The sequence below is a fragment of the Chlamydotis macqueenii genome, chromosome 8, assembly GCF_036417535.1.
Source record: "Chlamydotis macqueenii isolate bChlMac1 chromosome 8, bChlMac1.mat, whole genome shotgun sequence".
NCBI classification, from domain to species: Eukaryota; Metazoa; Chordata; class Aves; order Otidiformes; family Otididae; genus Chlamydotis; species Chlamydotis macqueenii.
This window is the reverse complement of record NC_141563.1, coordinates 2,517,887-2,533,109: the sequence shown is the minus strand read 5'-3', so window position 1 is coordinate 2,533,109 and position 15,223 is coordinate 2,517,887. Positions and strand designations below refer to the sequence as shown.

General features: G+C 50.8%; 1 protein-coding gene across 1 annotated transcript; it reads left to right on the top strand.

Moving 5' to 3' along the window:
• Positions 1–6,010: 6,010 nt before the first annotated feature.
• On the top strand, positions 6,011–6,970 carry LOC147599843 (olfactory receptor 14J1-like). Its single transcript, XM_086753770.1, has one exon. The coding sequence runs from the start codon at positions 6,011–6,013 to the stop codon at positions 6,968–6,970; it is 960 nt and encodes a 319-aa protein (XP_086609896.1).
• The last annotated feature ends 8,253 nt before the right edge of the window (positions 6,971–15,223 follow it).

The following is a 15,223-nucleotide window of genomic DNA, read 5'->3' as shown; positions in this document are numbered from 1 at the left end:
CTCCATCTGGCATCATCCACAAACAAGCTGAGTGTTTACGCTGCTCCCTTGTTCGGGCCATCAATAAAGATATCTACCAGTGTTGCCCTAGGTGTTGGTCGCTGATGGAGGCCACTAGTAACTGGCTGCACTGTGAGTGCATGGCTCACTCAAGTTTCCACCTACCTATGATCCATTCACCCACTCCAGAGCTCAGTGGTTTGGATACAGAGAGACCAGGGGGCCTGTGTTAAAGGCCTTAGTAAAGCAAGGGCCCACTAAGTGACATTCTTCTTCATGGAGAATGCAACCAGGCTGGTCAAGGGTGATTTTTATTTGCCCTTGCTGACTCTTCCCAATCTTGTCCATTTCAGGCCTGGAACCTTCTTCCAGGAGGATTTATTCCACCATGTTACCAGGGAATGAGGTGAGGCTGACTGGGCTGTAGTTCTCCAATTCCTCCCTCTGACCATTCTTGAAGATGGGTGCAACATCTGCCTTTCTGCAGTCAACAGCCATCCCAGAGGGCCCTGAAATTTCAAGGACAGACAAGCAAGGACACTGTCCAGCTTGCCCAGCACCCTTGGGTGTATCCTGTCCTTTTCCATGGACTTTTCTCACATGAGTGGAATGCGCCTCACTCAAAAGAGAGAAGCTGTAATACTTTTTCTTGAGGCAAAATGATAATTAGAAAAAGTTTGACATATTGGATCGAATTTAACAAAGTTTCACAGTGGTTTACCAGGACAAGGAAAAGGATAAGGAAGTCTCTTTTGCCAAGTCATGAAGTTCAGAGTGGATCTTCTTGCTTTAGAAACTCCTTGTGAAACCTAGGTGCTGCTAGGTCCAATCTCAGTTTCAGACTTGGAAAATGGTTTATGTCTAATGGTATTATCTCTACAAAGTTTATGATAATTAATATTGAGTAGCTACATGGATTAGTAATGTTTCATTAGGATTAATTCAGCATGCTATCAGTCACTTAGCAGGGATCTGTCCTCAGTAAGGCATCTCCCCTCCTTGGGCAGAGATTTATGCCAAGATAAGATCCCTTACTCTTTTTACCAAAACTAAGATCCCTTAGTCTCAGGTGAGGGATCTCAAACCTTGAGAGGTGTCCCTGCTCAAAGGGACAGTCACCTGGCATGCAGTCCAGCTGCCATTCAGGGAGAGCTCAAACTGGGCCCATCCTGATGGTAGTATTTATAGAGCAGTTGGCTGCTAGTCAATAGCACAGACAAGATAGAAGTCATCATTTTAGCTCTGGTGTCTTCTTCTGTACTTTGGTTTTCTTGCATTTTTGGGCTTCAAAACCACCTTTCAATTTTTTTTTTTTCCTGAGGCACCTTCTCTCCCTTGTGCATGAGCCAGGACCTAACAGCTCGCAGGTTCACTGCAGGCCATGAGTTATCCTAGTTGACTGACTTAGGCTCCTCAGTCAACCCAAACTAGAGTACAGCTAGGGGTCCAGTGTATCCGTCACAGAGACCTTGCTGGTGAAGACAGAGGAAAAAAAGACACAGGGTACTTCAGACCTAGCTCATCTACTCTTCCTAAATTTGACCAGTATAACCAGTCGGTCAGAAGAAGTGATTATCCTGCTGTATTTAGTATTGATACGGCCTCAGCTTGAGCACTGTGTAGGTGTGGGACCCACAGTTTAAGAAGCATTTTAAGGTACTTGAATGCATGCAGAGGAGGACAACATGGCTGGAAGGCATGTCCTATGAGGAGCGGCTGAGGACAAACTAGGTTTGTCTAGTTTGGAGAGAAGGAGGCTGAGGAGCGACCTCAATGCTCTTTACAGCTTCCTGAGGAGGGAACGTGGAGAGGGACGTGCTGAGCTCTTCTGCCTGGTATCCAGTGACAGAGTGTGTGAGAACAGCTAAAAGCTGCACCAGGGGAGTTTTAGATTGGACATGAGGAAGAATTTCTTTTCTGAGAGGGTGGTCAAACACTGGAACAGGCTTCCTAGAGAGGCAGTTGATGCCCCATGTCAGTGTTTAAAAGGCATTTGGGCAATGCCCTAACAGCATGTTTTAACTTTTGGTCAGCCCTGAAGTGGTCAGGTAGTTGGAATAGATGATTGCTGTAGGTCCCTTCCAATTGCAAAATTCAGTTCCGTTCAGTTCTGTTCTGTTCCATTCTATTCTATTCTAAATTCAACTGTGGCCTACTTCACATTTATTTGGGGGTTTTTTTAACTGTTAAGGAAGCAGTAGTAGCTCATCTTGTTGCCCTTTGACATTCCTTGCAAGCTTGAACTTTTGGGGAGCTTTAACTGTCCTAAGATAATCCCTATTTCCCCAGACAACTTTTCTAAACTCCACCTTTGCAGCTTGTCCCTGCTTCCAGCTCCTGCCTGCTGCCTTTTGGCACTGGAGCTGAGCCGTGAGGTTCCTGGTTAGCTCAGCCAGTTTCCTGAGATGAAGGCCTGTTTTCCTGAGTATCAGAACAGACCTTTCCTGTCCTTAAAGGACTCTCAGCTGTCATAGATTTTTACCTTTCAGAGCTTCCACTCCATGGGATCTCCTACAACAACAACCCTGAGCAGGCCAATGTCTGCTTCTCTGAGATCTCAAACCTGAGTTCTCTTGCTCTTCTGTCTTACTTCCCATGTGTTGTAGTTTAGCCTCGCTTGGGACCTTGCAAGAGAAGAGTTTTCTAGCAGAGGTGACTCTGCAGTGCCTTGTCCAATCTCCAGGAACACAAGGGACCACAAAGAATGTCCCTGGGTGGCAGGGCCTGTGATCCAGCCAGGCTGTGGACATCAGTGGTGTGGTTTTTCTTTATGTCATCAGGTACATGGGTAGAGGATAAAGGAGAGGAGAACTGTCAGGGCTTGAGAGCACAGGGACATGAGTGGTGACCCTGGTGTGATGTTCCTCCCAATCCTGCAGTACCCCTGGGTGTAGATGGGATGGATCTTGCATGCTTGCCGTGGTGCTGGTGTACAGATGCTGCACACACCAGGCCCCTTTGGGAGGCTCTGCGGTTTCTGCCCAGCCCCTACTCCAGGGGGACATGGCTTTCCTGGAGGTCCCATGCTGTATTTGCCAGCCACAAGCAGTTGTGCTGGGCACCCCAGGGACCAGACATGGCACTAGCGACCTTTCTTATGCCATTGAGGGAAAACCTTGAAATAATGTGAGTGCCTGTGACAGAGGGATGTGCACATGCAGTTTTGCAGTGAGCTGAGTTCTACTGAGTATAGAGGATGGGACCTAGAGAGAGATCTGACTCCCCTCCCAGTGCACTCATCCTTTTAGTCATCTGGAAGTCCAGTGGCTGCCTTGGAAATATGTCTACCAGATGTTCAGGTGCCCAAAACACTGAATGCAATCTGAGGTGACAAAGTGACCCCATCCTCACAGCCCCACAGCTGACACTCAGGCAGGTGCAGGTGTCCCATGTGTGCTCCATCACAGCTTACAGACATGCACACAAGTCCTGGACCACCCCTCGCACCTCCAGTGCCTAGCAGGTGTTTGTGTGTGAGCTGCTCACTGCCACTGTCCATCCCCATGGATGATGGTGGGAGCTCAGGGAAGTGGCTGGCCTGTAGCCCCTATTTTGTGCACACTGAGCTGAGGCAAGAGGATTCCTGACTCCTGTGGGTCTGTGGGGTGTGTTGGGCAGAGGTCAACCCCACTCCAGGCTCTGGGCTTCTCACCAGAGAGGAGACACCTGTACAGACTCAAATCCCTGCCCTGCGTGGGTAGAAATGACCCCTGCCTGTCCCTGCTGTGGTGTCCTGCCTGGCAATGGGACAGGGATTGGGGTAAAGACAGGTGGGCATTGACATCTCTCCTGGATGACAACACCATGGAAGGACAAATCTCACTTCCAAAATCAGTCTTGGCAATGTTCAGAGAGGGACAGTGATTACTTCACTCTGCATCAGCCTACACTCCCCAGGAGAGACAGGGCTGCCTCCCAGGTGCTGTCAGACCTTGGAGCCCCAGAGACATCTCCAGGGAGACCAGGAGGGCAGAGGAAGTGGCACCTTGGGCTGGGCCTCTGCTGCTGAGCTGGGCCAGGCTCCTGGGACAAAGGGAACTCACAGCAAACAGGCAGAACCGCAGAGAGACAGCTCTGCTCAGGAGCAGCTCCTCTGCCAAGCGCAGCAGGGCTGAGGGCTCTGCCTGCAGGCACCGAGGGGAGAGGAGCGAGGCAGAGAGAGGTTAAAGGCAGCCTGGGGTGAGGGGACACTGAGGGGCCACTGGAGGAGAAAACTTCACAGCCCTTGACATATTAAGTGTCTGGCTGCAGGTTATTGAAGCTTCAGTTTCTTGAGGGATTTTGTAAAGCTGGCACCTCCCCCAGCCTGCGGGATCTGTAAGTACCACTCTCAGACCTTCTCTGCTGGAGAGGAGGAGGAGGAGATGCTGTTACAGGGACAGGGCATGACGGCTGCCTTCTCCCAGGGACGGCTGCAGGGTGTGAATGTGTGTGTGCAGCCAGGGGTGCCCAGGACTGTCCTTCAGAGCAGGGTCCCTGCGCCCCAGGGGCTGTGTGCTGGGGCAGGGACTCTGCCTCTGCCAGGCTCAGCACTCAGCTGGCCCGGGGAGCTCCCTGTTGTTCTGTGGGGAGAAGCTGTGGGGGCAAGGAGTGACCTCTGTCATGGTAAGGTGCTTCTCCAGTTTGAGGGTGCTGCATGGGTCAGGGCTGCTCACAGCCGCAGATCGCCCCATTTACAGAGGGTCCTGTTCAAGAAGGACATAAAGGCAGCATTTATCTGAAAGTGAAATGAGTCTGTGCTTTGTGTTTGCTCTTGTTCTGTTTGGTGGGCAGTGGGAGGTGGAAATTCATTTCTCTGCTCTGGAGGAGGCACTGAGACACAAATTCTCATGAGGACTTTTCTGAGCGGCTTCTTAGCCCCTGCATCCACAGAGACGTTGCTGGGCAGTGCCCTGTTGCCAGGAGGTTTCTGCAGGGTAAAGCTGAGCACTCAGTGGGTGAGATGGGGTCTGTGACCACTGACAGAGACACGGGGAGAGGGGAACAGCCTCTGGCAGGAACAGCTCCAGGATGCACAGGGAGGGGCAGGGAGTGTAGGGAGCTGCTCACAGAAATGCACTGCGAGGGGGGATGTAGGCATTTCCGTGCAGGGCAGATGCCTTTCCCAGAGAACCCTCCCGGTCTCCTCTCCCCCTCAGCAGAGCAGCCCACCCTTTAACATCATGGAGACTTGGGTATGAGTTGCCTTCCCCCCAGCCCAACCACCACAGAGGAGAAATGCTCAAGTGTCCGACTATGTCTCCTTGTCTTCCTCTATTGACAGGAGTTCTTTGGCATGCTCCTCTCTTCTCCGCGCCCCCTTCTTCTTCCCCTTGGATTTACTGTGTCCTGGTTGAGGGTTAATTGGCAGCTCAGACACTGATGCTGTGGATCCTCTCATGCAGATGTAGCAATGGAGGAAAAGCATCCAAATTCGTTCTTATATTTTGGGGTCTGGGAGATGTAGCTTGTGGGGCTGGCAATGATCTGACCCTCCCGTCAGGACATCCCACCACTGAAACATTCAGCTGTTTCCCTGGAGGGTCCTGCTGGATGGAGGCTGCTTTCCCCAAGAGCACAGCTGTACCATGGGCTTTCTGTGAAACATAGCTGCCCCATGGAGAAGACACCTCTATGCTGAGGTCATGGAAATGCTACTGGGCATTTCTATGTGGGCAGCTACAATGAGCCCTCTGTGTCCCTGGCTGGGCGAGGAGAGATGAGATCCTGCTTGGGTGCGATGAGATGAGGTGAGGAGTTTGCAGGTCTGCACTTGGAAACGGGACTCCTACGCTCTCAGCAGTGTCCGGATACTTTTTGGGGAAATGTCTGTGTGTGAGCCTCCTCCAGGTCAAAGAGGTGCCAGCACAGGTCGGCTGACACCAGCCCTGACGGCAGAACATCTCTCCTCATCCTGCAGTATGGGACAGTTACCTTGTCTAAGGACCTACAAAATTTTTCTCAGAGAAGTCTGCCCTATTCTCGCACTGTCTTTACCTTTTCAGATAGTGGCTCATCAAAAATATAAGAGATGTCAAACAGCACCTCCATCACTGAGTTCCTGCTCCTGGCCTTCGCAGACACACGGGAGCTGCAGCTCTTGCACTTCTGGCTCTTCCTGGGCATCTACCTGGCTGCCCTCCTGGCCAACGGCCTCATCATCACTGCCATAGCCTGCGACCACCGCCTCCACACACCCATGTACTTCTTTCTCCTCAACCTCTCTACCCTTGACCTGGCATCCATCTCTACCACTGTCCCCAAATCCATGGCCAATTCCCTCTGGGACACCAGGGTCATCTCCTATGCAGGATGTGCTGCACAGGTCTTTTTCTTCTTCTTTTTGATGTCAGCAGAGTACTGGCTTCTCACTGTCATGGCTTATGACCGCTACACTGCCATCTGCAAACCCCTGCACTACGGGACCCTCCTGGGCAGCAGAGCTTGTGTCCACATGGCAGCAGCTGCCTGGGGCAGTGGGTTTCTCTATGCTCTGCTGCACACGGCCAATACATTTTCACTGCCACTCTGCCAGGGAAATGCTGTGGACCAGTTCTTCTGTGAAATCCCCCAGATCCTCAAGCTCTCCTGCTCAGACTCCTACCTCAGGGAAGCTGGGCTTCTTGTGCTCAGTGTCTGTTTTGCATTTGGCTGTTTTGTGTTCATTGTTGTTTCCTATGTGCAGATCTTCAGGGCTGTGCTGAGGATCCTTTCTGAGCAGGGACGGCACAAAGCCTTTTCCACGTGCCTCCCTCACCTGGCTGTGGTCTCCCTGCTTATCAGCACTGGCATGTTTACCTACCTGAAGCAACCCTCCATCTCCTCCCCTTCTCTGAACCTGGTGGTGTCATTTCTTTACTCGGTGGTGCCTCCAGCAGTGAACCCCCTCATTTACAGCATGAGGAACCAGGAGCTCAAGGATGCCATTAATAAAGTGATTTCTTGGATGTTTCTGAATAGTGATACACTTCTCATCACTAACCACAGATGACTCTGGTGCTTTGTTTATCATTCTTATTGTCATCATTACCCTTATCATGATCCGTGTTCTTATCATTATTGTTATCATTGTCATTATTGTTATTTTTATCATTTTGGTTGTCATTATCATTACTGTTATCAACGATGGAGCATGGAAATGGATTTCTCAGTCATTTTTCAGCAGTCAAACACCTCCTGTCTTTCTTCACAGCTGATTCCCACAATGCCCTAGACAAAACCGGATCTTTTTATTCACTGTATTTGTATCATTATGTTGTAGATTGTTCTTATGTCTTTTCACAATTTTTTCCCCTCACTTATACCGAGGTATGACCTTGCTTTTTTTTCAGTTTTGAGCCTGTATAAAATTCTACCTAATAGTGGGATAGAACTGGGGGATAGGTGGGATAGGTGTCCTAGCACCTCTGTAATAAAATGAAATCTCCCCAGTGCAGTGCCTGAAGGTTGTCCTTTTCTTCTAAAGGTGCTGTCATGAACAGGTCCAAGAAACTGGACTCCAAACAGGTCTGTTGCTCCATGGGTTCAGGAGCAAAAACTTTGCAGTGACCTTGTGATCAATGGTTGGGTTTAGAACTCGCTCGTCAGTGTCTAATCACAGTGGGGAGAGTGAATGCTCACTGAGGTACATACCTGGGGCTTTCCATATGGCAGAGAACCCCTTCAAGAGGGGAATCTGGAGCTTCCTGGAGAGCCCAGTGGATCTCCTGAAGCAGCATGTGCCTTGGGTGGGGAGTGACTGGTACCTCACATAGTGATGGATTGCCCATGGTGGAGTCATCTCAAGGTAAAGTCCTAAACCAAGGCATCCACAAAGACAGACTCTACAATTGCACAAGATGCAGTGGGGACTCAGCAGGCCCAGCTTAGAGAAAAGTTCCTACTACCCGCAATGAATTACCGCTGGATGGATCTAGAGGCCGACCTGGATACCTGTAGTGTCTTTGGAAATCATAGAATCATAGAATGGTTAGGAAGGGACCTTGAAAGGTCATCTAGTCCAACCCCCCTGCAAGGAGCAGGGACATCCCTGACTAGGTCAGGTTGCTCAGAGCCTCATCCAGCCTGGCCTTGAACGTTTCCAGGGATGGGGCCTCCACCACCTTTCTGGGCAACCTGTTCCAGTGTTCTATAACTCGCATCGTAAAAAATTTTTTCCTAATTTCTAACCTAAATCTACCCCCCTCTATTTTAAAACCATTACCTCTTGTCCTATTGCAACAGGCCCTACTAAACATCCTTTCTCCATCTTTCTTGTAGGCCCCCTTGAGGTACTGGAAGACCGCTATCAGGTCTCCCCGGAGCCTCCTCTTCTCCAGGCTGAACAGCCTCACTCTCTCAGCCTGTCCTCATAAGAGAGGTGCTCCAGCCCTTTTATCATCTTTGTGGCCTCCTCTGGACCTTCTCCAACTGGTCCATGTCCTTCTTGTGTTGGGGGCTGCAGAACTGGACACAGTACTCCAGGTGGGGTCTCACCAGGGCAGAGTAGAGGGGGAGAATCACCTCCCTCGACCTGCTGGCCACGCTTCTCTTGATGCAGGCCTGGTTGAACTTAATGAGGTTGGCACAGGCCCACCTCTCCAGCCTGTCACGGTCCCTCTCGATGGCATCCCTACCCTCCAGCGTGTCGATGGCACCACACAGCTTGGCGTCATCAGCAAACTTGCTGAGGGTGCACTCTATCCCACTGTCCATGCCACTGACAAAGATCTTAAACAGGATCTGCCCCAATATGGACCCCAGAGGAACTCCACTCGTCACCAGTCTCCACCTGGACAGAGAGCCATTGACCACCACTCTCTGAGTGCTGCTCTGCTCTCATCTGCCAAGCCAATCACTTCGTCATACAAGTTTATCAGTTTGTTAAGCATGATTTCCCCTTCGTGAAGCCATGCAGAAAACTCCTGATCATTTTATTGTCTTCAAAGTGCCTGGTAATTGTTTTCCAGATTTAGCTGTTCCATCAGCCTCCTAGGGATCAAGGTGAGGCTGACAGACCTGTAGTTCCCTCGTTCTCCCTTTGTGCCACTCTTGAAGATGGGTCTGACATTTGCTTTACTTTTGTCTCCAGGCACTTCTCCCAGTCACCATCATCGATCAAAGATTATCAAGGGTGACCTCAGAATGACATTAAAAAGTCACTGTTCCCTGACCTGATACTCTTTTACGAAGGGTGCATTTTCCTTGTTCCAACCTTTCCCACTGGTCTCTAGGACCTGAGATTCGTCAAAGCCTTGCTAGTGGAGACAGAGGTGAAGAAAGTGTTCAGTACGTCCACGGTATCAATGTCTTGTGTAAGCCAGTCCCTTGATCGTTCAGCAATGGGCCCGTATTTTCCATATTCTTCCTTTTGTCACCTATGTACTTCTTGAGGCCATTCTTGTTGTCTTTGACATCCCTGGCCAGACTCAATTCCATTTGGGTATTAGCTTTTCTAACTTCATTCCTGGATACTTGGATGTTTGTTTCTCCCAGTTATTCGTCTTTGCTTTCACCACCTACATGCCTCATTTTTGTATCTGAGTCAGCTGAGAGCTGAGGGGTCTGCAGGAGAAGGCAGAAGAACACTGGCCAGAAGGGTTGAAGACCAGCTCCTGGAGGGAGTCATATTGTCTGTCTGTCTATATAGGTATAACTTTTTCCCCTAACACAGCCTGGCACACCAACCTTCATCAAGTCTATTTCCACTGGTGCTTGATTTGCTTGCTTTGTATCCTCATTTGCTGTTGCAGAGACAGTTGTCACAATAATTCATAGCTGGGCCAGAAATTAAACTAGTACGTCTTTTATTTTCTATAGTATCCTGAAACTCCTCCTGCTGTTATTGTGTCAGACACACCTGAGTGAGGGTGAGCCATCAGCACACAGACATTAACGGCCGACCAAATGGAGCTTGGGGAACCTTGAGTACCTTGGGGAATTGGCCAAGAGATACCTCTTGAAGTTTACCAGAAGAAGTAGCCAGTCCTGCATCGGAGGGGAGAATAACCCCATTTATTGGGCCAACTGTAAGCTGACATGCTGAGAAGTGACTCTGAGGAGAAGGCACTGCGAGGGATGCCATACAAGCCAGTGGTGCGTGCTCACCATGAACAAGGCCAGCTGGGGCTGCATTAGGAAGAATGTGTCAAATCAGACAACTTGAGTTACCTTCCCCTTCACCTCAGCACTGGTGCGGCTCCATACACAGGTGTGTCCCTGTCTGCAGTTCCACATGTGGAGGAGTTGGGAGGAACTGGAGGGTTCCCAGAAGAGGTCTGCCAAGACAGGCTTCAGAGCCTCAACCATATGTTCTGAGTATAGAGGAAGAAGGAACTGGGCATCTTCGGCTCAGCAGTGGAGAGGCTCAGGGCAGACTAGGAGTATCCTGAGAGTGCTTGAAGGGTGGTTTCAGAGATGGTGGAGCTTTGCTTCACAGTAATAAAAGCATGACAAGGAAATAATGGAAGACGGTGAGATGAGGGGAGACGTTGAGATGAGGGGAATAAAACAAAGAAATGTCTCTCCAAGGGTAATTCTGTGCTACAACAGGTCACCAACAGAGCTCCTGGACCATCCCATCATTTCGTGTTTCAAGCAACAGCTAGAGCAGATGGAAAGATACAAGTAAGGGTAGTGGGATCCTGAAGTGAGAGAGCAAGGTGGGTAAGCAAGGAAGACTGGGAGCGTGCAGGAAGACTGACAGCATGCAAGGCAAGAGCTGTAGGTGTGAGACCCTCCAGGACACCCTGTGCTGGGGATGATTAAGAGCTGTGGAAGGGCGAGAAGCCCACAACAGACAAAAGGTCTTCCTCCACACTATCGCTGTTACTGGGACAACCCAGGCCTGTGAGGAGACACCATAACTTGATGGAACCAAGACATGAAGTCCTCCTCACTCCACCAAGGAGAGATTCATAAGCATCGTACCACAGTCCTGCACTTGGCACCACACATTCCCACATCACACTGCCCCAGGAAAAGCCCTGAGCAATGTGTGACCCACAGGATCTCCCTTCCCAGGGGCTGGGGGTCAGGCCATGGCCCTTTGTCTTCATGCAACACATGGAGGTTCACTCAGCCTCAGAGCCACCTTTACATGGCCTTTGCCTGCCTCTCATCTCTGCCTCCCATTTTCTCCTCTAACCAGCCCCCAGGGAGGCTTTGTTGGTAATGAGCCCCAGTGGGACCCATTAATACTCCCTGAGACTGTAGGGGTTGCTTCTGACATTGACTTCTTCAGGGGTTTGTCCAGGCTCCTCTCAGTGTCTGAGCTTCATGGTCTCAGCAGCAGGTACACCCTGGGGCTCATTAAAATGCAAAAGGCCACGTCTCTTCCAGTTATTTCCTACAATCTTCAACTCTTGGAGAGATAATTGGAGAGGTCTCCAGAGTGTAGGTAAAGGGGAAGCTTTCAATAAATATTCAATAGAAAATTTTTTTTTTTAAGTTTCTTATTTTTTTTTTCAATTTTGTTACTTTTTTGGTTGTCAGAAGGAGTGATTGCAGCATTCTCCAGTAGATTTGGATGCGGGACATTTGCTAATGGTATCAGGATGGGTAGGACCAGCTCCTCCTGGAGGTCAGACACTGCATGGACAATCTGATTCCTCACCACTCCAGCCCCACCATTCCCCTCATCGACCTCCTGGGACTTGCATCACTTTTCCTGACATCAGACTTCTCCACCCAAGAATGCAGCTGGAGGTGACAGCTCCTCTGCACCAACTCCCACCTGCTTTCCTGAGAGACCTGGCTGCACACAGGCACAGCAGGGTTTCCTTCATTGCAAACAAACAGAAGGAGAGGATGGTAAAGTTTAATAAACAAGGACCCATGCTTCTCATCCGTCCAAGGTGTTTCCAGTGAGGTTCACCACCCGCAAGGGATAACTTCACTAGAGACGTTTGTCAGAGATAGATAGATACAAACGCAGTGAAGGAGCTGGCTGATGAGATAATCCTGTTGCTGACAGACGAGGCGAGGCTTCTGACTCCTTGAAGCTCAAAGAAGCACCTGGGTACTTGAGAGGGATCTGATTCTGAACAAGGTGCAAGTGGAAAGGGAAACTGGAGAGCAATGGAAAGGCCGTAGGTCCCCTCATGGCATCTGGGCTCTTGGCTCCTGAACCCCTCCTGCATGCTGCAACTGCACCTTGCTCCAGGGAAGTTAAATAGAGATGGGTGTTTGAAGAAATAATTTTGTACTGGTTTCTTTATTGTGTCTCTCTACAGTGCAGTCTGGCTCCATTTGTACATGAGGTATGTGGATCAAAAAATATCAAGAAGATAGGATGCCAAGAATTATATGATATAAAGGGAAACTGGCCTCTGTATTTGAAAAGTCATGGCGGTCCGGTGAGGTCCCCAATGACTGAAAGAGGGGTAACATAACCTCATTTTTAAAAAGGGGAACAAGGAAGACCCGGGCAACTCCAGGCTGGTCAGCCTCATCACTGTGCCTGGCAAGGTCATGGAGCACATTCTCCTGGAAACCATGCTAAGGCACATGGAGAGCAAGGAGGTGGTTGGTGACAGCCAACATGGCTTCACCAAGGGCAGATTGTGCCTGACCAATTTGGTGGCCTTCTATGATGGGTGACAGCATCAGTGGAGAAGGGATGAGCAACGGACATCATCTATCTGGACTTGTGCAAAGCTTTGACACTGTCCCGCACGACATCCTTCTCTCTGAACTAGAGAAACATGGGTTTGATGGACGGATAAGGAGTTGGTTGGATGGCCGCACTCAGAGAGTGGTGGTTAACAGCTCAATGTCCATGTGGAGACCAGTCACGAGTGGTGTCCCTCAGGGGTCCGTGCTGGGCCCAGCCCTGTTCAACATCCTTGTCAGTGACATGGACAGTGGGATAGAGTGCACCCTCAGCAAGTTCGCCGATGCCACCAAGTTGTGTGGTGCCGTTGACACGCTGGAAGGGAGGGATGCCCCATCCCTGGAAATGTTCAAGGCCAGGCTGGATGAGGCTCTGAGCAACCTGCTCTAGTCAGGGATGTCCCTGCTCCTTGCAGGGGGGTTGGACCAGATGACCTTTGAAGGTCCCTTCCAACTCTAACCATTGTATGATTCTATAATTCCCCACCATGTCCAAGGTTCATGGACTTGGCCCCAAACCCACCAGAGAGGTCATTACAATGCCTTGGGCTGCTCCTCTGCTGCTGAGCTGCTCCAGGCTCCTCGAACGCAGGGAGCTCACGGCAAGGAGGCAGAACGGCAGAGAGACAGCTCTGCCCAGGAGCAGCTGCTCTGCAAAGCGCAGCAGGGCTGAGGGCTCTCCTGCATGCACTGAGTGGGGACCGGCAGGGCAGAGAGAGGTTGAAGGCGGCCTGGGCTGAGAGCTCACTGGAGGACAAACCTTCACAGCCCTCTGCACGGTAAGTCTCTGGCTGCAGGGCAATGGACAGGAGTTTCCTGGAGGGGTCTCATCCAGCTGCCATAGCCCACAGAGATCTCTCTCCAGCGTGGAGGAGGAGGAGGAGATGCTCCAGAGCAGGGATTCCCTGCTGCACTGCCAGAGGGACAGGGCACGACGGCTGCCTTCTCCCAGGGACGGCTGCAGGGTGTGAATGTGTGTGTGCAGCCAGGGGTGCCCAGGGCTGTCCTTCAGAGCAGGGTCCCTGCGCCCCAGGGGCTGTGTGCTGGGGCAGGGACTCTGCCTCTGCCGTGCTCAGCACTCAGCCGGTCCCGTGAGCTCCCTGTTGTTCTGTGGGGAGAAGCTGTGGAGGCAAGGAGTGACCTCTGTCATGGTAAGGTGCTTCTCCAGTTTGATGGTGCTGCATGGCTCAGAGCTTCTCACAGCTCCAGGTCACTCCCAGGACATGGGCAGAGGCAGCTTTTCAAGAAGCACAAGCAGGCAGGGGCTACCTGGAAGAAAAGGTGCTTTCCAGGGTCTGTGCTCTCGGTTTCCTGCTGTGACTGTGAGGGAACAGCAATGCAGATGTTGTGTTTGGACAAGAGAAAGAGGCTCCTATAGTGTTACACTGACAGATCAGCAGGTCTGTGAGGAACTTGATAAACCTCCTTCATCCATTCCTTTGCCTACAGAAAGCTCAGTCATCTCTTCAGTGTTTTTCTGATCCGCTCCTTAGGACTGGCCAACAGAAAGATGGGCCTGGGCAGGGTCCTGCTGTCAGGTGCTGTCCTGATGACAGGGGTGAGCACACGGTGGGTGGGTGAGTTGTAGCCTCTGCAGCCAGAGCTCCAGTACAGGAGACTCTCCCCAGTGCCCCTCTGTCCCTCCATGGTCTTGCCTCCCTGGGCAGAAGCACTGGGGCATTTCTCCTCCTTTCTCCACCTGCCCCTGCTGCTGCTGCTCTTGTTTTTGGGCTCTCTGGGGATGGGGGTTCAGCAGCAGCTCAGCCACTGACCCTGCAGGCCTTGCCGTGCAGATGTGTCCATGGGAGCAAGGTGCCCAAGCCTTCTTCTGGCCTGTGGGTCTCTGGGCAATGCAGTCCAGAGGGTGGGGATGAAGCTGGCTCTTTTTGCCAGACACCCCATCTTCAAGGGATCAGAAAGCTCACAGATCTTTACTGAGGAGAGTTTTACTGGGGAGGGGAGTTTTAAACTGGATTCCTCTGCTCTCAGAAGTATCCAATTTTCTTTTCAAGGGAACAGCTGGGTGTGATCGTGCTCCAGAATAAAGAGGTGCAAGGCCAGGGCAGCTGGGAGAAAGTCTGATGGATTGACTGGCTCTCATCCCTCTCCACTAAGGGTCTGCCTGTTTGCAGCCCAGGTCTCTCAAAGTAGCACCTGTAGTGTGTCAGAAATTTCAAGGCTGTCTGCTTCAAAAAGTAAAACAAACACAACCAACCCCCCACAGCTCAGCTCTGCAGTCGGGTGAGTTGGGAGGGACAATGCTGAAATGTCACTGATTTCATGAGGAGATTTAAACAGAGATCACTGCTGGTTCCTGCCTGCCTGTTGGTGCACAGCAGCACTGACTCCTCAGGAGCTCACAGCAGAACCCTCTGCTCCCCATTTCACCCTCAGCCAGCAGAACCCAGAGCTCAGCCAGGGACCTGCATGACGGTCTTTCTGGAAGAACAGAGTTTTTGGGAGGGGGGTGATGGTTCTACAAGAAATTGAATAAGATTTTCTCAGAGGTTCTATTACCTCTTTTGAGGCTTGATCCTCTTGTGACTGAGTCTTGTACCAAAGTGTGTCAGATGTGACCTGTCCAACAGCAGCTCCTCAAAACCCTTTACTGTTTTGTCTTGCTTCAACAGGCCCCCATGTTCAGAGAAAGGAA

Bases quoted from the DNA above. Each gene is read 5' to 3' on its own strand.
- LOC147599843 (XM_086753770.1), top strand. From the start codon at position 6,011: ATGTCAAACAGCACCTCCATCACTGAGTTCCTGCTCCTGGCCTTCGCA.